Source organism: Pristis pectinata, chromosome 10 (assembly GCF_009764475.1).
Source record: "Pristis pectinata isolate sPriPec2 chromosome 10, sPriPec2.1.pri, whole genome shotgun sequence".
In the NCBI taxonomy this organism is placed as follows: domain Eukaryota; kingdom Metazoa; phylum Chordata; class Chondrichthyes; order Rhinopristiformes; family Pristidae; genus Pristis; species Pristis pectinata.
Genome location: NC_067414.1, coordinates 15,740,153 through 15,766,206, shown reverse-complemented (window position 1 = coordinate 15,766,206; position 26,054 = coordinate 15,740,153). Strand labels below are relative to the sequence as shown.

The window sequence follows — 26,054 nt, the reverse complement described above, 5'->3', positions numbered from 1 at the left end:
TTTTCAGTTCTATTTATTATCACTCACTACCTGTAGCAAATGTTCCACATTCTAATAATCCTTTGTGCAAAAACATTTTTTTTCTTAATCTTCACCCTTAAGTGTGTATAGCAGTTATCTGGAGATTACAGTTTACTTACCAATGGAAACAACGCTTGTCAAACTTGCCTGTACACAATAAGTTCAATATTAATTTGGTGAGGGGGCAAGACAGAGCTTCAAGTTACTACTAAAGCTGCCTTTGCAAATGGAGCAAGTACAACAGACCAACTATTCACTTCTTTCACACCTGTAATTAAACCTCAATTCCAAATTCATTTTCCAACCTATCAATGCAGATCTGAAGGGTGGGCTAGCAGGAGACAGCACAAAAGGAGGAGGAATAAACACATTACAATTTCAATAGGTTTAAGAACTAAAGCAAGTTTATAACTGCTTGCAATATCAACACAATGCTGGGTTTCTTTTTGGACAGATGCAAGATTAGCAGCCAAATACAATCAAACAGGTGTCAGTTCAGTTATATTGAATGGAAGCACAACTGCAAAGTTATACTTAAACAAAAATAACAAAATTTAATACATCTTAATTTATACCATGCTCAAAGGAGAGAAGAATAAAAGAGTGGGGGTGTGTTATGCATCAAGTTTTTTCTGACTAGAAATTTCAACAGTGACCATGTGCTAACTACTACTACTGCCGAATCCATTCTAGAACTACCCGTTTGTATGAACGCTAAATATTCCATTGCCAGTGATGCAAGGTTGTTACAAGACTTTTCCAAACCTTGTTTAAAGTTTCCAAAATTTAGAAATTGAATTTTAATTGTCAATAGACTAAAGAAATACTTTAAAGGTTGGTGCAATTGTTTTCTCCTTCTAGTTTTTAAACACAGGTCACCCAATCATAGAAAAGATTCACACTTTGGTTACAAAAAAGCTCACCTGCTATTATGGGGTTTTCTACAAAAACCACAGAGTTTTTTGGGGTCCCACAAATCTGAGGTAGCAACAGGGCTGGAATGGTCCACATCACTTTCCTCCTTTTTTACCACAGGCAAATTATCTGGGATAAATAAAGGTGGTTCATCCAATGAAAGGCTTTTGCTGCTCCTCCGCTGTCTTGGAAGAATAGCCTTCTCAATTTTTCTGGCTTTCATTTTATCTCTATCATCTTCAGTAGAATAGTCGACAAGTTTTCCTTTATCTCTTTCTTTTATATTATCTGTCTGTTGGGGAAATATTTTACCTGAAGGGACAGATTTGTGGCCACAGTGTATCCCCTGTTTCACCGATATCTCACTCGGTTTTGAAACAGAATTAGAACCGTGCTTAGATACCTGGACTACTTTCCTTAGCTTATCATTCCCTGAAGGAGACGTTGACACTGTCTTGCACATCTGTGATGTAACTGCTGTCTGCATTTTTGCTACCTGGGAAACAGGAGAGGGTTTACCAAAGTTTCTCTTTTGTGATTGATCATTTTTGAATTTAGCATCCTGTGCAACCTGTGTTTTCAAACTCTTAACTGCCTTATGAAGATGTTGATCATCTTGGTCTATTGCCTTCCGTTTACTTGTTATTGAAGTAGTATGCGACTTAGATTGCTTAAGTGCTTCAGAGGACTGAACATCCAACTTAGTTTTCTTCCTATTTGTGCGCAGGAAGTTTTCAGTCTGGTCTGGTTTTGAATCCACTTGTTCAAGTTTATGCTGAGGCTTCAATGGTGACCTATCCTGTTTTAAAGCCCGACTCTTAGACTCCACAGCACCCTCCTTCCCAGGGAAGATTTCTGCATGGTCTTTATGCCCAGAATGATCCTGGATTACTTCATTAATGGGACCTGACTGCTGCTTAGTTGAATCATCATGCACCCTGTTTGCCAAATGATCGCTGGAACGATCATCACTTTCAGAATCATTGGCACCTTGGGCAACTATTTTTGAGGAAGCAGGTTTTCCTGCTTCTTGTTCAGGTTTGCACTCAAGTATCCCACTGTCAGACTTCTCTGAAAGACAAACTCCAGTTTCAGGTTGAGGTGACTTAATGTTCCCAGGGTCTTCAGGTGCTTTGGAACTGGTTGAAATGTCCTGTTTTACAAGACTGCTAGCATTGCTTGGAATAATTTCTTTACTTGGCTGTGTGTCAAGATCACCTTGTGCATCTACATAATTTACAGATGCAATTAATTCAGAAGATATCTGTAATTCTTCACCAACTGGATTCTGAAAGCTTGCTTCCAGTTTTGGATGAAGGTCATCCATCTTAGCCTGTGCTTCAGTGTTTGGTACAACAGGATCCAACTCAACTGGCTCCTGTGCTTCAGCGTTTGGTACAACAGGATCCAACTCAACTGGCTCATTCTTCTGTTCACTAATAATACTACTTTCCACAATATCCATCTTTTCAATGGGTTCTACAGTCTTCCCTTCTGCTACAATTTCCTTGGACTCCTCTGCATGTATGGTTCCATAAGAGAGATTACTTGCATTGTGAAGATCTCCTATTACAGTCTCAGCAGGCATTCCATCTGAATTTGCAGCAATTAATGATTCAGCAGAGCACTGCAATTCCAGCACAGACTTAACTAGACTATGATCTGTGGATGTAGCTTGCTCATCTTGATGAGCGTCACAGAATACACTATTTTGTGCACCAACATTCTCTGCCATAGATTCTTGACCCTGACCAGTTTCAGTTACTGCCGCTGAATGCTGTAATTCCAACGAAGATTCAACTGGATTTTGGCTAAACGATACAACTTGTGCTTCTAGACAATGGAGATCATTTGCATCCTCTACAACTGTATCTGAAGGGGTTTTTTCTGCCTCTAAAATAATTTGCGGCTCTTCAGAACACTGCAATTCTCCTGCAGGGGCAATTACTTGCTGTTCTATTGATTCTACTGATGTGCATTTGTGACTTCCACAAGTTATTTCCAGTGTACTTTCCAGTATGTTGCTCTTTTCTACTGAACTGAGTTCTGAGCTCCTTGAATCTACAGGATCGGACTGTGCAGCCTCATGAACAGTTTCTGCATTGCTCTGTACATTTTCTGACACATGTTGCTGCTGTGATTTACCCTTTCCTCCAGTTTTTTGTTGACTTTGTTTCTCATGTCTATCTGGCAGTTTTGGTGACCCTGTTCCAATAGAGATAAACTTTACTTGTTCCTTCCTTTTCGTAAGGATTAAATTTGCTGGACTGAGCCTTTTAGCTAAGGTACTGTTGCGCAGACTTCGAACTGGTTCTAATAGAAAGGAAAGAAGAATTAGTCATTTATTGAATACTTAAAGTAGATTTTAGCTTTAAAAACTAGTACAACCGATGTTCCAAAATGTTAGAAAAGTGACCTTCAAAGAATCAAAAATTGTAGAAACTGACAGCATAAAGCCATTCAGCCTCATGCCTGGGCCAGATAAATGGGCACATTATGATCGAAGAGCATTTGACTATTAAACTATCAGCACAGCATGATATTTTTAAGTGAGGTGACATCATATTTTATAAGAATTGATGAATTACCTCAAGAGAACTTAAATATTCTTTTAAATTATCAGTTACCTGAAGTTAACCTGATCCCATCCAAAACAAAAAGAGCAGTGCTTTACATTGCCCGAGTAATTAAATGCAATTTTTGCCACTGAGCTCAAATAATTGCACACTTTCAAATTAATTGATTGCAAATTCTGTACACAGCAATCTGTTTTATAGAATTTAGTGGTTCATAAACACGGCCGTTTCAGAGGAATAACCTCCCCATTTTTCTTCAAAATAGCACCCTGAGATCGTTTGCACCCAAGGAAGCAGAAAGCACTTTGGTCCAACATCTCATTCTCAAGGCAGCGCATCACTCAATACTGCACTTGAAGGAACTAAAATGGGCTTGAACCTGCTAACTTCTGACTCGAGAGGCTGTCTAATTATACACTTAACTTCAGTCACATTAACTTAGATTTCTTTCTTTATTAGTCACATGTACATCAAAACACAGTGAAATGCATCTTTGCATAGAATGTTCTGGGGGCAGCCAAGTGTTGCCACACTTCCGGTGCCAACATAGCATGCCCACTACTTCCTAACCCGTATGTCTTTGGAATGTGGGAGGAAACCGGAGCACCTGGAGGAAACCCACGCAGACACGGGGAGAACGTACAAACTCCTTACAGACAGTGGCCGGAATTGAACCCAGTTCGCTGGCGCTTAATAGTGTTACGCTATAAAGATCATGTTAAGTTCATCTTTATACATTTTTCCACTCATACACAAGTTTTGGAGGATTAGCTACTAAATCAAAATGTAAATGTCAAGGGTAAATGAGCCTTAAGGATCAGGAGAGATTCAAATTTGATAATTACGCTGTTAGCCTGATCTTAGCTAGGACCGTTGTAGGAATAACATAATTATTTCCTGTTCATTTTTGTTAAGAACGTGGAATTGGCCAGGGCTTCTAACCTCGATCATTAAACAGCAAGCCCTTCTGAATTTGGATATTGAAGAATAGGATCATCAAGAATAACCACGGTGAACCTCATGATAAAATATCCTGCTGACATTCAAAATCAATGCAGTTCCTATATGTTAATGGTGTCTGCTTTGATAATGCTGTGGAAAGCAATGGGTCCCATATCCCAATAAGTAATCAGTGACTCAAAATCTGGGGAAGTAAGAAATTTGACAAGACGATAAATGATTGTTTTGAAGAGCTCTATATTGACATTATATACATCAAATAAAAAGAATACTTTTAAATGTTGAAATAGTCATTCTTGTACTCTTTTTCTGGGGGGGGGGGGGCGGGGGTTCAGGTTACATTTAGGAATAAAGTCAGAGTTGTAAACCACAGAAACAGGCCCTTCAACCCACCATGTTAATGCCAACCATCATAACTACCCGTACTAATACCACTTGCCTGCCTTAATTCCACATCCCTCTATGGCTTGCTGGATGCCTCTTAAATGCCGTTATTGTTCCTGCCTCCTCTACCTCCTTTGGCAGCTCATTCCAGATACCAACTACTATTTGTGTGAAAAATTTACCCATTAAATCCCCTTTAAGCTTCCTCCTTCTCACCTTTAACTATATCCTCTAGTTACATGCACCCTCACCATGGGAAATTATCTACCCTACCTATGCCTCTCATAATTTTATACACCTCCATCACATCACCTCTCAGCCTCCTTCGCTTCCAAGAAAACAGACGCAGCCTGACCAACCTCTCCTCATAACTCAAGCCCTCCACTCAAGGCAACATCTTTGTGAATCTTTTCTGCACCCTCTCTAGTTTAATCGCATCTTTCCTGTAGTGTGGCAACCAGAATTGCACACAAAACTCCAAGTGTGATCCAACCAATTTTGTGTGCAACATGATGTCCCAACTCTTGTACTCAACACCTCAGCCAATGAAGGCAAGCATGCCATTTGCCTTCTTCACCATCCTCTCAACCTGTGTTGCCACTTTCAGGGAATTATGTACTTGTACCCAAGGTCTCTCTGTTCAACAATACTCCCCAGGGCCCTGACATTCACTGTGTACATGCTGCCTTGTTTAACTATCCAAAGTGCATCACTTCACGTTTGTCCAATTTAAATTTCATCAGTCATTCCCTTGCCCGCTTTCTCAGTCGACCTCTATCCTGTTATAATCTTAAACAACCTTCTTTACTGTCCATTATACCACCAATTTAAGTGTCATCTGCAAATTTACTAATCATGCCACCTACATTCTCATCCAAATCATTAATATAAATGACAGAGGACCCAGCACCAATCTTTATGGCACACCACTGGTCACAGGCCTCCAATCTAAAAAGCAACCCTCCACTACCACCCTCTGCCTCCTACCACATAGCCAGTTTTGTATCCAACTGGCTAGTTCATGGATCCCATGTGTTCTAACCATCCACTGACTGGATTCCACAGACTAGATTTTTGAAGGTCAATTACGGCAACATTATGCATTTATATAACACTTTTTGCAAAAGGATCTCAAAACATAGATCAGAAGAGAAAGAAGTATGGTGCCTGTGTTAAGGGATGGAAGAAAGAGCAGTTAAAAGATTTCCTTGAGACCTTAAGGGTAGGACTGCAAGATAAGGAGGGAGCTTCAAGAGGAGGTCAAAGTGAATAAGCGTTTTACAAGATAGAAAATATAGGATTCCCTCATGTGTTGCTTGGCAAGTGACAAAATGTAGGGATAAGATCAGAGATGAAGGCAAAGAAAAGCTCCATATTATAGAACTGATGGAAAAAGAGAAGAGATGCAGGGTTAATGCAAAATTTGATGTGGAATAAAACAGGCAAGGAAAAGCAACAACAACTACTGCAAAAATCTACTGCACAAGTTCATCTTCATACATTAAATACAACAGATAAAAATTGCTAGTATTAAAGTGGGAAAAATACATATAGAAGATTACCTCTAAAATCCAATCACTGATGTTATAACTATACTACTATTATGAAAACTATTTTTTCTCAAGTACATTTCAATCTGCAAATTGTAATAGTTATCTACCTCCAAAAGCTACATTTCATCAAAGTAATTACAGGAGCAAAATAAAAACAGGTCACCACTGTGAAGAATAAAATGATTTTATGACATCTTACCTTGAGCCAACAAACGTGGAGACTTTCGAGGTGACTGCACAGTAGTTTTTGGCGATTTACCCTTCGTTTTCTTGTTGGAAAGTTCTGATAAATCCTCTTCCTCCATGGTATCTGAGGCACTTTCCTTCATATCAGCCTCAGTGAGCTCAAGTTCAGCATCTGGAAAAATACAGAAAACCTTTTATTAGTTACTGCTGTACATACACCAAAGATGATCAAGTTATCCACTATACATACTAAAGTTACAATTAAATATACCAATGGACAACTGGCAACAAAATCGAAGCATTCTGTTGATAAAAATTTGCCTTTACATAATACTTTAGGACATATTTTGTTAAGTCCTTAAAATATAGAACACCCAAATACTACACAAAGTGACTCCTCAGCTCATTCAAGACAACGAGCACCAGGGATCCTGAATTGACTTAATTTACTACTATTAGAAGTCACAAACTGAATTGCTATAAAATGCTTAGTTCATCTTAAAAGCCTAACAGCTATTCATCTATTTTTAAAACTTGATATTTTATGTACTGTCTACAAAATATTACAGAAAGAAACAATTGCATCACTGATCAATGGAACCATTATAAACTGTAAACACTTATTAGAAATTGATGGTAACATCAAGCATCCCAGTATTGTAACTTCATGTTCTTCAGTCTGTACTATAGTCAAACTTTTGTGCTCCACCCAATTTAATGGCTTCACAAATTCTCAGTTTTATAAATGAGTTTTCATAAAAATCAAAGTATCGTATCCAAGTGACAGAACATGTAACTTTAAAATGGTGACTGAATTATAACTGGATGCCCTGGTTCAATTATCCCCTGCCCTCCAACCCACTACCTGAACACTACATGTAGGCTCAACTCCCTATGTGCAATGTTACAGTGGATCAACCGCTAATTACTAATTTCAGTGTCCTTGCCATTACTGCACTTCATGGTTTAATAGCTGATCACAGACATTCAGAATGTTAACTCCCCTAATGTGACTGACCACTGGAGGAATTTATATGTGGTACAATCAGATTTCCATTTCTGCCACAATATTAAAACGATTCTGAAGTTCCAGGGGCATCCTTTGTAATTGTGATAACTCATCTATTCTTTGTCCTTCTCTAATCACCATCCTCCACCAGAACCTCTTACCATCATCCAGGTCAAACTGCCCCTGCAGTTTTCGTATCTGATCATGACCAGAGCCTGCAACAGCTTAGCTTCCTCTGCCAGCATCACAAAATTCAGTATTCCCCAAAAATTATCCCTGGTCCCCTCCATTATTTTTCATTTACATGCTGTCTCTACTCAACATAATCCAGTACATCACTTTCCATACATATGCCTTTAAAAGTTTCACCACTTCACTTGACCTTTCCACTTTAGAACCCGACTATTCCACTGTATATGTCTGGTTCAGATTGAGTACCACAAAAATGATAACTCTGGACTTTTGGATTAACCACAGTTTGGTCTGGTTTTAATTTTATAGCTGAAAAGATTTTTCTTTGACTTTCTAAAGGTTGTAAAATTGCTTATTCTCCATACCAGGAGCTGAAATTTCTACCAAACATGTATCACAAAAATCCAAACACACCACAAACTCAGTTGCTTAATTCCAACCTTTCCCTGATAACATTGAGACTGAAACGGTTTTGCTGTTACAGTCATTTGCAGGTTTAATTTCAGACCTAATGAATGTCCAATCTCCAAGACTATTCATCTCTACCTCCATAATGTTGTCAGACTCTGGCTCTGTATCAGCGCAACTATTGTTGAAATTGTCATTATCTATGCCTTCACGTCTATTGACTATTCAACACTCTACTGGCTGGCCTCCATTGCTGAACTCCCTGTAAACCTGAGGGCATATAGAAATATACTGCCCATATCCTAACCGTCACCAAATCCCATTCATCCATCACTTACGCTTGATGACCTACACTTGCCACCAGCTAGACCACAATATTTTTTTTTCATTTTATTTACAGCGTGGTAACAGGCCCTTCCAGCCCAACGGGTCCGCGCCGCCCATTTTAAACCCCCAAATTAACCTACCCGTCCGTCTTTAGAATGTGGGAGGCAACCAGAGCACCCGGAGGAAACCCAGACATGGGAGAACGCACAAACTCCTTTCAGACAGCGACGGGAATAGAACCCTGATCGCTGGTGCTGTAATAGCATCGCGCTAACTGCTACCGTGTAAAGTTCCCATTATTGCTTCAAATCCTTCTATACTCTCACCCAGCCATTACCTTCCTCAGCCTTATAATCCCAAAAGATATGTGCATCTCCCAATTTAATTGTTCCATCAATGGCTGTCATGATTTCAGGTGTTAAGTTCCTAAGCTCTGGAAGTTCTTCCAAAAGCTGAGGCTTTCTATCCTTTAAGATATTCTTAAAATCTACCTCTTCAACTGTCACCTTGCACATCACAGCATCAACTTTTTTGATAATACTATGTTGTGTCCTGGCATGGTCTTGCTAAGGCTTTGCAGACATGAACTTTTTCTCGATTCATGATTTCAGAGTTCTTCAATGTACAAGAAGTTTCCTTCCATATTCTTTATCCATGTAATGAAATGCAAAAATTTGAAAAAACAGACAGTAGAAAATCCACACATTTCCAACTGTAACCTTCATGAATTATGGTCTAACACTTCCCCTTTAATATTCGACAACCTCACAGCTGCAAATCTGTTTTGGTTAATATAATCTAACAAGGAATGAACTATTTGGGTAATAAAAGGTTACACTGCACAGACATGAAGTACAAGATATCCATTTGCCATTGCTAATCATCAGTATGATTTTAAGTCGAGTTTTGCAATACAGCTCAAGAATAGTAACACTTTCGATGTACTTTGTGGCATAATGAATATTGAGATATTATCCGAACAAACCATATACACTTACAATACTTGTCAACGCAAAGATATCATACATTTCTTCTGCCACCATTCACAGCCTGCCTAATGTCAGTACAGTGAAGTCTGCCCATTCAAATGCTACAGTTCAGCATACGTTATAGACCAGGACCAGCCCAGAATAGGTCATGGTATCCACAATGCCTTACAATCTTTCACTGGCTGTTTAAGCCAGTAAATCTATGCCATTCCAATATTTTGTTTTCCTACACCCTTTGCTACATTATCTAAATAGGTCTATGATAGATTTCCTCAGCTGTCAGCAATTCTTGGATTCTCAAGCTCACATTCATCCTTCCCCTAGGATTCCAACATATCAGTCCAAAGCCAAATTGAATACTGCACCACCAAAGCTGAAATCAGCTAATTTAACAATTATTCTAGCAAATTTCTGCTTTGCTAGATTTGGGTTAATTAATGAGCCCGTGGGATAACATCTGTCAAGCTCTAAGGATCAAAACTCCTTCAATTACGCTTGTTCATAAACAGCAATTCTTCACTGATATTCATAAACAACTGGAGAAATACATCTTTACAGTAGTTACAATGAAGTTAATTAGTTGAAAACCTGCAGAAAATATATAAACCTCAATTTAAAACAATAAGCAAAAACCATTTCAAAAAGGAACAAAAATTGTGATAAACGTACTGTTCCATTGCAAATACTGTATGCGGAGGGGGAATATTTCTTTTTCCCCCAAAAAATTCAGCTAATAGTATTTTTTTTCTTAGCAAATCAAATGTTTCCCTTAGCTGTTAATACCGTAATAACCATTTCCATCCGGAATACTAGACTTTAAAATTATAACAAAAACAAGTAACACAAATAATATATTATCGTTGGCTCATTCTTCACAAAATAAGTTGCATATAACAGAAAAAGTGTACAAAAATTCCATTACAAGCTCAGTTGCACATTTCATTCAGTGGTCTTCAAGCAAAAACAGCTCAATGAAAAGTTTCTTGCACTTAAATAATCTGAGTGGATTACGCAATTTCTGACATGACCAATGAACTGCATTAAGAAACTAGTCAACAAACCGTAGACATATCCTCTGAAGAAAGGCCAAATAATTTCGCAGTCAATTCACCCTTGAATTGCCATGCCAACCACCACTCGTGCTACCAGAAATGCTATCAGTCCATTATAAGCAATGCCCATTCAAAATATTTTTTAATATGGCTTAATTAACAATAACTTTGTTACAATTATTTTCCTCCTCCCCACCCATCTCCCTCTCCCACCCATATTAACTACATTAGCGTACGCCACACTAAATTTTAATTGTTCAATTTCAAGTTATGTTACTTATGATATAGTACTAAACCTAAGGTGTACAAAACATTGGAAATAAAATTCCAATGTGCCAAAATGACAATAGTTTGTCATGTTCTCCCAACATACTTATTGACTATGAGTAGTTCTCCACTCTAGCATCCAGCAGTTGCCAGAGTAAAGGCAAAGTTTCACCAACGTGAAATGACTCTTCACAGATCCAGTGGAGACTGGAAGACAGTGTTTCAAGTGGCATTTTGTTACGGAAGGCTTTGTGGGAAGATCTGCCTACCCACTTATTCAAGTACTAAATGGCTACATTAGCCCACATTGTTTTTGTAGGCACAGGAGCCAAAAAGCAAGTCAGACCTACCTGTTGAGCAAGTTAGCTGAAAGTTGCCATCTTCAGTATCTGAAAAGGGCAGGCTGAACTGTGCACTAGCAGATCCTAGCATAGGATCTTTGTCACTCAGCATGTTTCTTAAAGAACCTCCCAGGGTGTCTGGTTCTGTGCCACAATCATCACAAACTTCACTTTCTAAGTTTGACTCTAAAATCAGAATGTCATCCAAGTGGTCGGTGGATATCAAAGGGTTAAATATATCAACAATATCCATGAAGACATCCACTCGGACTCCTGCATAGATAAAAAGCATGACATATTTCAGACATTAATTGTGAAGCATTCCTAGATCCTCTAATAGGGTTCAACATTTTCACTAGTTTACACTCAAATCACAAAACTTCTTTACTGGGAAATGGCAAAAACAAAAAGTAAAAAGAAACAATAACATGGAAGTCAAATAAATCTATCATTGATTTTTAAATTTGCTTAATCATTTTACCTTGTATTGAAAGACTAGCAGATTAAAGAAAAATCAAATACTTTGTGGTCAGCAGTCGTGAATTAAATTTAAACTTTACCAGAAAGAGCTACTCTTGGTGAAATTCCTTGTTTGTCTTTTATCACCCACCGCTTCCCCCTTGATTCAATCTGCACATCCACTCTACCCAAACCAATGTTAATGCAAAGTACTCCCAAACGTAATGCATTCAGCTAGTTCTGGAGTGTTTCACCTAGAGCTGAGTGACTTGTGCAAAAGCAAATCTTTAGCTCTATAACGTGAAATCTGTGGTGATTAGGAAGCTTTTGCACATCATTCAAAAATAGTTCAATTGTGAGATCCCTATTGATGTGCTGGATTTATTGACTCAACTGATCTAAAGAGATGATGATACCAGGTTGTAGTGTAAAAAAAATACTGCAATTTGCTTCAGTCCCTGAATTAGTGAGGTCAAGGAAAAACAAAATGGCTCCTACTCATCACTATCTTCTAACCATAACTATCAGTCTGCTAGAACAGCAGACTTGTTTTCACTCAAATGCCCCCATGTTCAATGGAGTTGATATTTTCCAGTTTTAACCAATAAATACCAAACACAGACAAAGACCTCTGATTTTTTTAATCCCCATGCATAAAACTGTGCTAATAAAATGTTAACCACTGAGAATTTACTTTTATATTATTTTTGTTCCAGACTGCTACATGTAACTTTCGAAATGCTCATAGACAACGACCAACTGGATTTGTTTACATCATACATTGGTCAGGGAAATGACAATAGTGAAAAAGGCAAGAGTAAAAGCAAGGGTAGAAATGGGACAAAAAGATATTTGTAATTATGTGAAAGAAAATGAAGATTTTACCAAAGAAATAATTAAAACAAAGTCTGAACCAGTTTACAATGGTCATTAATGGTTGCAATTTCATCACACTCTGTAGAGACTGAAAGTTAAAGAACTATCAGTGAATTTTTAAATAAGCAAAAATATATCATTTTGCTAAATACTAATATGAAACGAAAAGCTCCCCCTCTGCCAACTGAACCAAGAATAAAAATTTAAAAATTAAATCTGTACACATAATATGTACAAAGTTTGCCATTATTTAAGTGAACTACCGAACATTAAACTGTACCCCAGTAATTCCTTCAAAGCTGAAAATTGGGTGATAACAATAAAAAGATGGGAAATAAAATACAGACAGAATAGATTGAAATACACAGATAAATTTTGCTTCCATTTCTAAAAGATACTGCACTGTTTCATAATGCAAGACATTAAGTTTCGGGTACAAACACAGTAATTTGAATTTTCTGCTAGGAAGATTAAAATTGCCATCCCTCCTCCTTTTCATTGAATAATGCAATGACAAATGAAAAGAAAATAATTACTAAAATAGAAGCTGATATTTTTGCTGAAAAAGGATTATAAAAAGCCTCAAAATATGCTAGTTGTGGAGATGACAAGTATTGGTAAACACCTGAATAACACTTGGCAACCACGGACAAACTTCTACCCCATGGTCAAGTACGAAAAGCAGAAACAGTTTCACCACTTTTGCCTAAAATACATGGTTAAATCTCAGCAACTCCACTGTCATCTCTGTTCTTAGACTTGGGGGGAGGAAAACACATTGGCAACCGCAGTTCCTACTCATCACACAAGAAAACTTTGTAAGTACGCATACAAGCAGGGAGGCTCCTCAGAGAAGAGTCAATACAGCAAAGGATAAATGGAATGGTGCTCCCCACAGCTGAATGACTACTAAATACAGCACCCATATTCATTCCTTAAAAATTGGTTGAGATTTTAAGAAATGAATGTAGATTAGTGCCTACGAGATCATAAGAGTCAATGTCCCTAAGAAATGAGAAAATGGGCAGGTCCAAGTGTCAGAATCAGTTGTAAATCACTCCTACGTTAGTGCCAAAAATAATGAGAGTAAAAGGATTAATATTGCAAAAGCAATAAATTTCAGTCTGCAAATCAATAAATTTCACGACATACGTCAGTGATAATAAACCTGATTCTGATACTTGTGTTTTTAGGAGCTGGGCATTATATGCAGTCATTCTTCAATGCCAACAGTTTTAAATCCAAAGATAGCTTAAAGTTCTTGACACAGATGGAAAGTTTGGTAGTTCATTTGCAGGGTAATCACCTGAATAACATATGGCAACCAATAAGGTTAAATAAGGTAAAATTGGTATCAAAATTAGATTGGAAAGACAGTATGATGAAAAATGGAACAAGGTGGGCAAAAATTTTCCTGTGTCATAAGGCTTGGAAATTGCAGTGAGAAATATCAGTGAGGCTGTGGCACTGTTATAATGAAGGAAGCCAACACCAATTTCTGAAGTACATGTTTAGTTAAATGTAGAAATCCAAAAGCTATTGTCAGCGATAACTAACTCCTCCACAAGGTGTGCTTCTGCAGAAATCAGTATACTGGAGAGAAGTATTTATTAATTATCCTCATTCTTAAAAAGTCCTGAAAACAGTATGCCTTGCTGGATAAGGCCATAGCAAGTTATTTAAATGGCTTATTAATCCACAATTATTGCTGGTCCTAACAAATCAGTTTTCATTCCTTCAAATATTCCAAAATTCCATACCTTAGATTTATGATAATTCAGTTTCTACCTTAATTTCACGTCAAAGTCTTTACTTTCAATTCTAAGATGGGTTAAAAATGTGTTAAAAATTGTTTTTTTTTAAAATGTCCTGGTCATAGAGAATTCCACCATCTGTCTACCTGCTCAGTCAACTTGATGGCAATACTGGACACCAGAGATCCCCTAGAGCTGACACCAAACAGGAACCAACATCAAGTAAGGCAAAATCCACAACATAGAGATCAAAAGAAACTTTGTGGATAGCTTTAAAGTCAGCAGAGAATATTGTACCTAGCCAGTGACAGCAACATTCAAGCCTGTTTTTCTATATCAGATTTTTTTTAAAAAACTAAATCACCTTCACTGCTATAGGGTAAAAACTGCACAACAAATACCAATTTCCTACATTCATTCACTATTTAGCTGCAGATAGCAATCAATCACCCCTTCTAAAATAATGTACCAAGTACTTTGAAGATTTCTCTTATAAAGCTTTACTGTTTTATAAGCTTGTATAAGTATCCTTGTACAGCTTATAAAACAAGAATGGCTGAGCAATAGACTGCAGACTGAAACTGAAGATTGCTTATACAAAACTACAACATGCATGTATCCTTCTGAAATGAAATAGATGCAACTCCCCAAAGGTTCTTCTGTTTTATTCACTCACAAAGGAAAACTAATGAACAGACCTCCTGCATCCTGAACAGGCAGAAAAATAAAGGCACCGTGCCAAAAAGAAAAAAAAATGCTTTATTCTCTGGCTTTATTGGTCATTATTAATCATAAAATGCAGAACAATGTTAACAAAATACTCGCCTTGTTTTTACTGCTGACCAAATGGAAAGTGAAAAAGAAGCACATAGTTCCGGATACTTTTTTGGAAGGATACACCATTTATGTACCAAAACTCATGGAATGAAATGGGCAGTAATATAGAAACCAGTAACTGCCAAATTCCTGATCAAACTGACAAGAAAAACCTACTAGAAAAACTGTGTTCATATGTATGAATATTAAATTTGATATTTGGTCAAGCCAATAGTGGAGGAATTAATATAGCAAATCCATCAATCGAGGCAGATCCTGAAGCTGGAAATCTAAGTACTGTGCTCCAGTGCCAGCAATGCACCACCAACAGGATGCATCTGAAAGGCAAACTACTGATCACTCTGATGTTCACCAAATGGCCCATTTGGTAGAAAATATTAAAAATGAAATTTCATCAATTTATTAATTTGTAAGCAGAGAATGATTGCAATCCTATCTATTATGGATCCACATGAAATATAGTCCCATAATAAGGAATGAAAGGTGGGAATGTAGGTAACCTCAGAGGTAATGATTCCAACTGTTTAAACAAGAACTTCAAAAGATTAAGAGAAGTCTGTTTCCCAAGGGCAATATTGTGGAACATGTCTGAAGATTTATCTACAGATGCAATGCTCAGCGATCATATTCAATCCACATTTAAGAAATAACAAATATTTCTGCACTGACTAAAATGCTTGGAACCTCCAAATGAAAAGCTCTATTCTTCTGAATCAAGTGAGACCTATTGTGTGCGAAGCCAATGAGAGCAATGCAATCCTTAAAGATTGGAATGATGTGGAAGATGAGAATACAATATTTAATGTTAAAGAACGCATTTCCATACAAAACTGGCTACACAGTCCATATATCTAAATTAAAGTTCATTGTGGAGAAATATTTCCCACAGGAACAGACATAAAAGTTACAGTGACCATCAAACCTCAGTTTTACATATAGGTTTAACACTGAGTTAACTTGATAATCCTGACCTCTGTTATCCTGACCTCAATAGCTTTGCCTTGTTGGTTCAACACTGGTTGAATTCAGTTATCCTGACCTCAACAGCTTTGTCTTGTAGATTCAACATTGGCTGAATTCAGTTTTGCGTGCAGGTTCAACATTGGTTGAATTCAGTTATCTTTTCTGAAACAAGAGGAACAGAACAAATATAACTACAATTTTCTCAGAAGATCAGTAAATTAAGAGGGTAGGAATTGATAGGGGAAAATCCATTTTAAAGGTTTAAGAAAAATGAAAACGGCTACACTGTCATTATCAAAAAGTATTGACATGTGCAACAACCCTCGATGGAAATAAAAAGGTATTAAACAAGTTTAATAAAAGACTCCTCGTCTATTTGATTGCAACCAGATATCAAAAAACAAAAATAGTACCAGAATCAGCATCACTTTCCAAACTTCCTTTCCAGAAGCCACAATATAATCTCAGTTGGCATCATAGTTAAGTGGCAGAGAGACAATTTCCCCCCTCACTAAACTAAAGACGTGACAATTTGCAATGCCATTTTCTATGTTCTGTTCTATTTATTTTGTACATCAAACTTCTGTGCACTTTGAGACATCAATCCATTCCAAAGCTACTATCAAACAAATATGAACTTGTGACTCTTGCTATTTTCACCAAAAACTTCAGATACTCACGATTGCTAAATTCAATGGAATGGCCTAACAAGGATACCATAGAAAGCATCCTATCTGGATGCATCACAGCTTGGTATGGCAATTGCTCTGCCCAGGACCACAAGAAACTGCAGAGAGTTGTGGACACAGCCTAGCACGTCACAGAAACCAGCCTACCCTCCTTGAACTGAACGGTTCCCTTATACGAATGAGATGGACTATGACCTCACGATCTACCTTGCTGTGACCTTGCACCTTATTGCACTGCACTTTCTCCATAGCTGAGAGACTTTATTCTGTAATGTTATTGTTTTTACCTGTACTACCTCAATGCACTCTGTACTAACTCAATGTAACTGCACTGTGTAATGAATTGACCTGTACAATTGGTATGCAAGACAAGTTTTTCACTGTACCTCAGTACAAGTGACAATAATAAACCAATACCAAGTGGAGTCTATTCAATAACTTGGAATTAAAACAAAATCAAACTATTCTACAACAGTAGTTTATATTACCGATATGTATATTTTTCAGTTACGTATATTGTTAATAACTCAGAATAAACACTTATTTTACCATTGAAGCAAGCAACACTTATTTAAAAGTCTCCACGATGGTTTATTTCCCACTTGAGCTCTCCTCCTATGAACTTCCAGCTACTCAACATTTTTTCCATATAATACCAACAGAACCATAAGACAAAATGTTTTAATGATTTTCTGATTTCTGCCAAGAATAAAACCTCCTATATGGACCACAAGAATGAAATTGTAGAGCAATTTCAAAAAAATCCAATTTATTAAAAATGACATGAGATTACAACATTGAAAGCAAACTTAATGTACTTGAAACTTTACATAATCATATTTGCTATTAATGATTTTGACTATAGGAATTGCCTTCCTCAAAATTTAGTATGTTTATTGACTGAGAGGAACGAGAGAGGCTAACCATTTAATCAATGCAGCCTTTGCTGATCTCAAATGAGAAATTTTTCAGGATGAGGTTCATTGTGCAATTACCCACAGTGTTTTCTGATAACTTTATGGAGTTGAGCAATACAATGATCAACCTAACAAAATAGATGCATCTCTGGCTTCAGTTCCAAAGAATCCCAAATAAAACATGCTTTCTATTGATCATAAGCCCACAATTTAATGCAATCCAATCAACAAATTGGAGGCCTGACTCAAATAGCCCATACAAGGATGAATAAGTTTATTTGTAGCTGGTCATTCTAATTCCTGTCTAAAAATTACCTTTGTAGTGTCAATACAGATCATTTAATTCATTTTGCAGTGATGGCATTTCCTGTCATTACACCAATTACATTAAAGTATAAAAGGAGGAACGAACAGTGAAATGTTAAAAACACAAAGCTGTTGAACTAAGCTGATAAGCTGATTCCAATTTTTTTTAGCAATGGGTAGGTAGAAAATCTAGCATTATAAATTGCTTTTCACACAGTAAAATACCACAAGCTTTACAAAAGTGTGAAAAAAATTGACAATGAACCATACAAGGAGATATTAGAACAGATGACCAATAAGTTAGTCAAATAGGTGGCTAAAAAGCTCCATAAAAAGAAAGGAATACTGGCAACCACAACATTATTTATCTGGGAGCCACCTTATGTCAGCAAGCATGCAAATAATGGTTGAATGAAGCAGTGCAGCTTAACTGAGAGTTTTAGGTGGCAACATTATGGTAGGATCCTGGAATGTAATTGAATGGATTAATCTGGAGGTAACATAGATGTGTACTTCAGCAGATTGGATGAAGCACGGCAAAAATGGATCACACAATGGAGGCAGAAATAGGCAGTCTTAATGCTGGCACAACAATGTGATGCAAAGCTCCACTTGAGGTTACCATGATATCAAGATTGTAGGCAGTCTGGCTTAGCCCCACATTGTTCCAAGCAAGTGAGATGGAGTCAACACCTTAGAAACAATTTTGTGGCAGGGACTGAATACAATAGCTTGGATTTTTCCCCAATATTTAGCTGGAAGAAATTTCTGCATTTCCAGTACTGGATGTTAGATAAGAATACTGTCAAGAGACACTGATGATTTTCAGTTGGATTCAATTAGCAGAGCAGAGTTGTCACATAGCAAAAAGTTTCCAGACAATGTCACCAACCTGCATCAGGTAGATGAGAAATTGGAAGGGGTTGTTTTTAAAAAAACTCAGTCCTCATTGGTAGTTAGGACATTTGCAATGATCACACTTCCTATCTGTGAACCAGAAAGGAAATCAACTGGTATTGGAGATTTGTCACACTTCAGTACCACTGTTCTGTTCATTCATGTTCAAGTTAGGTTTTTTAAGCCGACAATAATTCCACACACCAACAGATAAAGGATGAATCCTTGGTTACACAAGGAGTAAAAGAGCCATTTCAGACTCCAAAAGGTAAAACTGGAATATTTTTAAAAACGTGACAGGCAACTGCACAGTTGAACACAATAGTAGAGGGTTTTGCATATGGATAACAGGGACCAATCACTTTACTAACTGCAGAAAGGACAAAAAAAGTCGAGAAATGATAATTTGCCTTTGTCAAAGTGACACAGGTTGTCCTTTACAACTTTGATAAGAGCTCTCTTGGAACTATAGCAAGGAATAACCTGATCACAGGAATTTGACAGGAAGTTTGAGGGCACTTGAGAGGCATCAGTACATTCAAGGACTTGAGAGAAAACAGATTGATACGGGACAGTAGTTGCAAGGACAGAAGCTAAACAAGTTATTACAATTCCTTTTAAAATTTGTTAAAGATTAATAGCAGCTTGGTTTATAACTTGATATTCCATCTCAATGTCTCAGTATGCAGGTTTATCAGAAGCTGTTGCAAGAACAAATACAAAATTCCAAAAATGTACTAATAAACCAATGGTTTTCTAAAATGCAGGAATCAAACAGCTGCCTTAAAATCCAATTACTAAGAGATTATATTTAATATAAAGAGTGTATCTTAAATATAAGATTATATCTTACAAGGCTTATGGAGCAGCAGTTCATTCAAAGTGCTCAATTTCACCTGAAACTTGCCCTCAACAAGCAAAAAAAATTCCAGTATTAAAAATTATAAACATATTTACATTTTCAAGCTGATGTAGTCCATTACATGGCAATTTTATAAGCAGCCATCAAGTTATCTGCCACTTCAATGACACACTACAAGATTTTTCAAAGGCAATTTGTTAAAATCTAACAAAAAGCAGGGAATATTTGATTTTTAAAAAGTTTTATTTTGATCATTGTTCATTAGATAAACATACCAAACAAACCGAATACTCCAGAACACCAGTGTGCAAGCACTAAATAAACACTAACAGCAAACATGAAATTCACATGTTCAGCTGGAATTTTCTTTTACCCTAAAAAAAACCATCATTTCGTAAACCATCCTGCAGCTCCAGGCAAGGAAACCATATTCTGAATTGCAAATCATATTGCTAAATGATGTCTGTCACTAAAAATGTAAAACCAGCAGCTCCTGTGCGTCAAGAAATTGCTGCATTTGCACATTAATTAACAATAAAACCTCAGCAGTATATTGGGGAAAGGAAACTGCAAAAAGTACCTCTACAATAACAAGATTTATGTCGTTGAAACCTCACTAAACCTCTCCAATTGCATAAACAGCAAAGTATCTCTCTTACAGAGAATAAATTGGAGATTTTAAAGCATATATTTTCCTTTACTTACACATTTCATATTTCAAACTTTTCTGCTTCTTCTAGGTCTAACTTGACTCTAATTCACCTTAATTCTATGCCATCCATTTACTTCTATCTCAATTTCTAAAATCTTATTTGTTGAGGAAATAGATATTCATCCAGTGACTCGTGAGGACTCCAAATCCCAATTGTTATGCTAGAAGTGCAACAGCAAATTGCAGCTGAAGGCAAGAAAAAAGTTTCAACCAAAAGGAGATGCTGCAAAATACCCCAAAGCAGAAAACACTTGAAATAAAAACAGAAAATTCTGGAAACACTCAACAGGTCAGGCAGCATCTACAGGAAGAGAAAAAGAGTTAATGTTTCAGGCCTCATCTGCTGAAGTATTTCTGGCATTTTCTGTTTTCATTTCAGATTATTTATGTTCAGAATGGTCAACATTTGAACACATTACAAATTAGGCACTATTTACCTTAAAATGCACACTGAAATTTTTTTTTTATTTACAGTGTGGTAACAGGCCCTTCCAGCCCAATGAATCCGCACCGCCCATTTTAAACCCAAACTAACCTACCCGTACGTCTTTGCAATGTGGGATGAAACCAGAGCACCCAGAGGAAACCCACGCAGACACAGGAGAACGTACGAACTCCTTGCAGACAGCGATGGGAATCGAACTCCAATTGCTGGCGCTGTAATAGCGTCGCGCTAACCACTACGCCCTAAAGTCACACAGTTTCTACAGCAAGACTAAACTAAACTTTTCCTTCTCAATAAAAGATCACTTAATATAATAGCAGCAATTATGCAGACTTTGGAATTAAAAATATATCATGCAATAACTTTGACCAATTAGTCAAAACTATCACAGCTTAAAGCAGATTCCAATCATTCATATATTAGGGTCAGACTAGAATGGGAGTAGACCACCTAGGCCTCTCAAAACTATTTAAGCATTCAATGTAGATTAAGGCAGATTTGTTTCTTATCAAAAACCATTAGTTTCCTTAAAAAAATGTTTTAAAATTTCAACTAATACCCTGCTTCAGAAGATTTTTTCTTCTGGATTTATTTGGGAGAGGGCTAGGAGGAGGAGGGATGGAACTACAGTTCTAGACTTCCACTACCTTTTTTCTGCGATGCTTCCTAGCTTCACCTCTAAATATCACAGCTCTAATTTTAAGACTATGCCAACTTGGACTCTAAAAAGGAAATAATTTCTTGATCTGCTTTATCTTTCAATTAGCATAGTCTTAATTAGATCATTTTCATATTCAAGGGAACAAATCTGATCTAGGTAATCTGTCTTCATAATTGAATACTTTAAAATGGGTAATCATTCCAGTGAACCTGCATGACTCTCCAAACAAGTCTTCTATCTCTTCCCTTTATCCACATACTCGCAATCAGCCATCCCCCAACATCAAAACCCTCCTGAGGGGCTGTGCCCTACCTAGGTCCAATATCCAAAATGTCAACCAACTAGAGCTCTATATAACATAACTTCCACCCCTTTTTGTTCCAGCTACCTGAAAATAAAATCTAACGTTAAACTTTTAGATAATTTTTGCATTTGCTCACTGTTAGTAATGCTCAGAAATATGGATTTTTATTTGTCCAGTTATTGTAGATTAACTGCATCATCAACAGGGTCACTAATGACAAGAGAAATAAACCCATCAGATTACAGTCTTATTAAACACAATGAGGTAGAAATTTTTGGTCCAAGATAAAAGATCCTTTGATAATGTGATGCCATTTAAGTTTCTTTCCACATATTAAATTTAATTCATCACCAATTAACATAGTATGGCAAATGATACCAAGTGAAGATTTTATCAAAAGAAAAAGGGGCAACAAGGAACTACATGTCGTGATTCTGGGACAAACCGAATTGTTGTCTACTTTTGTGTGCAACTGTGATATGTTCAGGTCAATTTCAGTAACATGTAGTTTGGATGCTAGGTGAGACGAGGTGCCAAGCTCATATCAAAGCACTGGAAAGAAGGTAAGAACTGAAACACATTAAAAACCATACAACATGGCAAAAGAGCTTTAAAATCTGAATCTACAGTTTTTAAGCAAGCTGTAAATAAATTAATATGCTAAGCCATTCTCATTCATCTTAAGTTGAGCAGATCTCAAATGTATGCTCCCTGACAACCAGAAACAGTTTACTATTACTTCTTTTTCCCAATCACATTAAGAATTTACATTACAGCCTTTGCCCGATCACATTTAGAAGTGCATCTCACTCAGACTTGTGGAAATAAAACCACACACCAGAATTCCTTGCATCAAAGCAAAGAACTGGATTTTGGTAGTGGGTGCAGGGGAAGCATGACAAATACATTCTCATCACAAGTATTTCCGCATATCTGGGGATTACCCACAATGAACCTCTAGTTCGATAAGCTTTAACTCCACATTTATTGCGATTTATGAAACATGCTAAATGTGCATTATGAAAGACTGTCATTTAGAAAAGACAACCATTAGGTTATGCCTGAAATCCACTTGTCACAAGGCTGCAGAAATTGAGCCATGGCAGCTGTGCTGTGCACAATCCAATCTAATAAGACAATCAATTTGATTTCAGCATACAAACAAGCATTGCGGTTTGCCGGACGTTAACAAAATGCAAGGCCATTCACCCCTTATGTGCATTTGATCCATACAAAACAAATTAAAATTAATGCCATGATCCTTTTCCACTGTCCCATGTCATCATATACTTCAAACATTTAACAATTTTTCCTTTAAAGAGATGCAATTGTTTCTGCCTCAACCACACTTGTTAGTTAAAATGTGACATACACCAACTGAATTTCTCTCAACCTCATCTCCTCATTGAAGGTGCAATAAGCTCAATCTTGAACATATCTATGCTATCCAACTCTGCATGCTATACCCATTTGTAGAAATCTATTTGTAGTTGCAAGAAATAATTTTCATGTACGAAAAGGTTGCTGATCTTCTGGCTACTTCTACAGTAAAATGAAAACCCCTGCAGAAACACAATGGGCCTGCACAGCAGAGACCTTAGAGAACAAGTAGTGTTCACTACAGCTCTGCTTCTAAAATCTTCTGAATCACGAAAAAGCTACTTTATGACGTGTCTGGAATTCACAGGCCACAAGCGTAAGGTTATTAAAAAGGAATCAATAATATAATTAATTTTAAGAGAAGGTAACCCATTGGAAAAGGCTAGACATTTCAATAACTAACTCCCGTGTGTACTTACAAATACAAGATCTTTGACTGCAGGACCTTTACAGCTATGAACACTATATTTAACATAGCTACAAAGAATGAAAATACTTCTAATTTCACATCCTTCCAATCATGCACACAATGCCGAAACAACCACATCTTAAAAATGTCTGTTGAAGGGTCTCGGCCCAAAACATTGACTGTTTATTTCCCTCCATAGATGCTGCCTGACCTGCTGAGTTCCTCCAGCACTTTTTGTGCATTGCTCCAGATTCCAGCATCTGCAGAAATGTTTGTCTCCTTGTCTTAAAAATGCCCAAGTTTATGGAACCATAAACCAAGTACCCACTCAAACACCAACTCCCCTCTTCCCCCTCCAGAAAACAAAGTCATTTCCCTCAAATTCATCAACTTAAGCTTTTTAAGGGATAAAATGTAACAATGGAAATTTCAAAGTGTGCAAGCAAGACTGAGTGAATAGAGCCTACATTCATTTGGATACTGTTGGAATCACATTACAATCCGTCAGATCATACAAAATTAGCAAAGAAACCACCCCTTTTAATCTTCTCTCTCTCCCTACAACTTAACCCATTCCAATCACTTCACATTCCTCATCCTTATCAATATCGTCTCTTTCCCGTCTCCTCCCCCCAAAGCCAGCTGTGGCTTGGTTGGTTCAAAGACTGTGGTTCAAATCCCTCACTAAACACATATTTCAGCTTTAACACCGGTGCAACACCTACAGAGCACGATGCTACCAAAGATCCTGCCTTTTGCTCAAAACGTTAAACCCGAGGCCCTTCTACCTTCAGCACAATTCTGTTGTTTTTTTACGACTGAAACTGAGATTTGACTGGAATCCCTGGGCCACAAAAAGCTCATGAGAACCGAAACATTTGACAGTCCTGCAAGGACAACCCATAGGTTAATGAAAGAGTCAAAGGCACAGCCTCAAAGGAGACTAAAACCACCAAAAAAGGACGAACGCTTCCTACATGTATGTATATAGTCAAGTCCATGTACTTGTAGATGGAAGAGTTTTGGCCTTTCGTAGTGTAAACACCACGATCAGTGAGTGAAGAGGTCCCACAGCATGATTTTTAAAGAGTCGGGAAGTTCTCTCCGTTACCCTGGAACAACATTCACCCCGCCCCATAACTTGCACCAGGTTGACCCGCACCACCCACACCCACCGTCAGTGGGATCTTGCTGTGCACGACTGGCCCACCGCCCTTTTCCTCTGCAACAACGGTGCCCGCGGGACAGCAGGTGTACACACAGACGGAGGCTCCCTCCCTCCCTGCCTGCCCGCCCCTCCCTCGGGACCGTGCAACCAGGCCCGAGAGCCCCGGGCCTAGGCGGGCGCAGTGAGCCGAGGCCCGGGCCTGGCGCTGGCTTCATCTCCCGACGGTCGCTGCTCACCTGATCGCAGGCTCCGATTCGGTTTTTTTTCCCTCCCCCTTCCCCACACACACAAGTCCGCGCTCAAGGACCCCCGGCGACCTGTCGCCGAGCACGGAGGCGGAGCGCCGCTCTCTCCTCGCCGCTCTTCTGCCCGAGGCCACCCCGAGCTGACGCCGCCATGTAGAGAGAGAGAGACCCGGGGAGCGAGGGGGAGGGGCGGACCGTCCGGGCCCTGGGCACGTCACGTGGGCGCCCGAGCCCGGGCCGCGCCGTCCGACCAGGGGCTGCAGATGCAAAGTGGTTGGGGAGGGAGAGGGGAGTGGAATTGTTTCTGTGTGAAAATGTGAAGGGCGGGGATTGCAATTTTTTTTATTATCGAAGCATTTGAAGGGAGGGTGTGCAATTTGTTTAGCAGAATCAGATTTATTATCACAGATGACGTGAAATGTATTGAGGGTGTGCAATTGTGTGTGTGACGTGTAAAGGATGGTGTGTGTGTGACATGTAAAGGTGTGCAATTGTGTGTGTCACACGTAAAGGATGGTGTGCAATTGTGTGTGACATGCAAAGGGTGGTGTGCAATTGTGTGTGTCACACGGGATGGTGTGGTGTGGGGGGGGTACGTAAAGGATGGTGTGCAGTTGTGTGTGTAACATGTAAAGGATGGTGTGTGTGTGACATGTAAAGGATGATGTGCAATGGTGTGTGTGTGTGACATGTAAAGAGTCATAGAAAAATTACAGCACAGAAACAGGCCCTTCGGCCCACCTAGGGACAGGCACGGTAGTGTGGCGGTTAGCATAAGGCTATTATGGCGCCAGCGACCAGGGTTCAATTCCGGCCACTGTCTGTAAGGGGTCTGTATGTTCTCCCCGTGTCCGCTTGGGTTTCCTCCGGGTGCTCCGGTTTCCTCCCACATTCCAAAGACATACGGGTTAGGAAGTTGTGGACATGCTATGTTGGCGCCGGAAGAGTGGCGACACTTGCGGGCTGCCCTCAGGACACTCTACGCAAAAG

The 26,054-nt window shown here is 38.3% G+C and overlaps 1 protein-coding gene across 8 annotated transcripts in view; it reads right to left on the bottom strand.

Moving 5' to 3' along the window:
* phf3 (PHD finger protein 3) overlaps positions 1 to 25,291 on the bottom strand; it is a 99,670-nt gene extending 74,379 nt beyond the window's left edge. The window contains exons 1-5 of one of the 8 annotated variants that reach the window (XM_052024518.1): positions 25,056 to 25,291; positions 16,078 to 16,231; positions 11,190 to 11,453; positions 6,609 to 6,767; positions 945 to 3,249 (exon numbers count right to left, since the gene is read on the bottom strand). In XM_052024518.1, the coding sequence (XP_051880478.1) occupies positions 945 to 3,249; positions 6,609 to 6,767; positions 11,190 to 11,433 (2,708 nt within the window). In that variant the 5' untranslated portion in view covers positions 11,434 to 11,453; positions 16,078 to 16,231; positions 25,056 to 25,291. The remainder of the gene's footprint in view (positions 1 to 944; positions 3,250 to 6,608; positions 6,768 to 11,189; positions 11,454 to 16,077; positions 16,232 to 25,055) is intronic. The other 7 variants (XM_052024519.1, XM_052024520.1, XM_052024524.1 and 4 more) reach the window with 7 other exon arrangements.
* Positions 25,292 to 26,054: the final 763 nt, after the last annotated feature.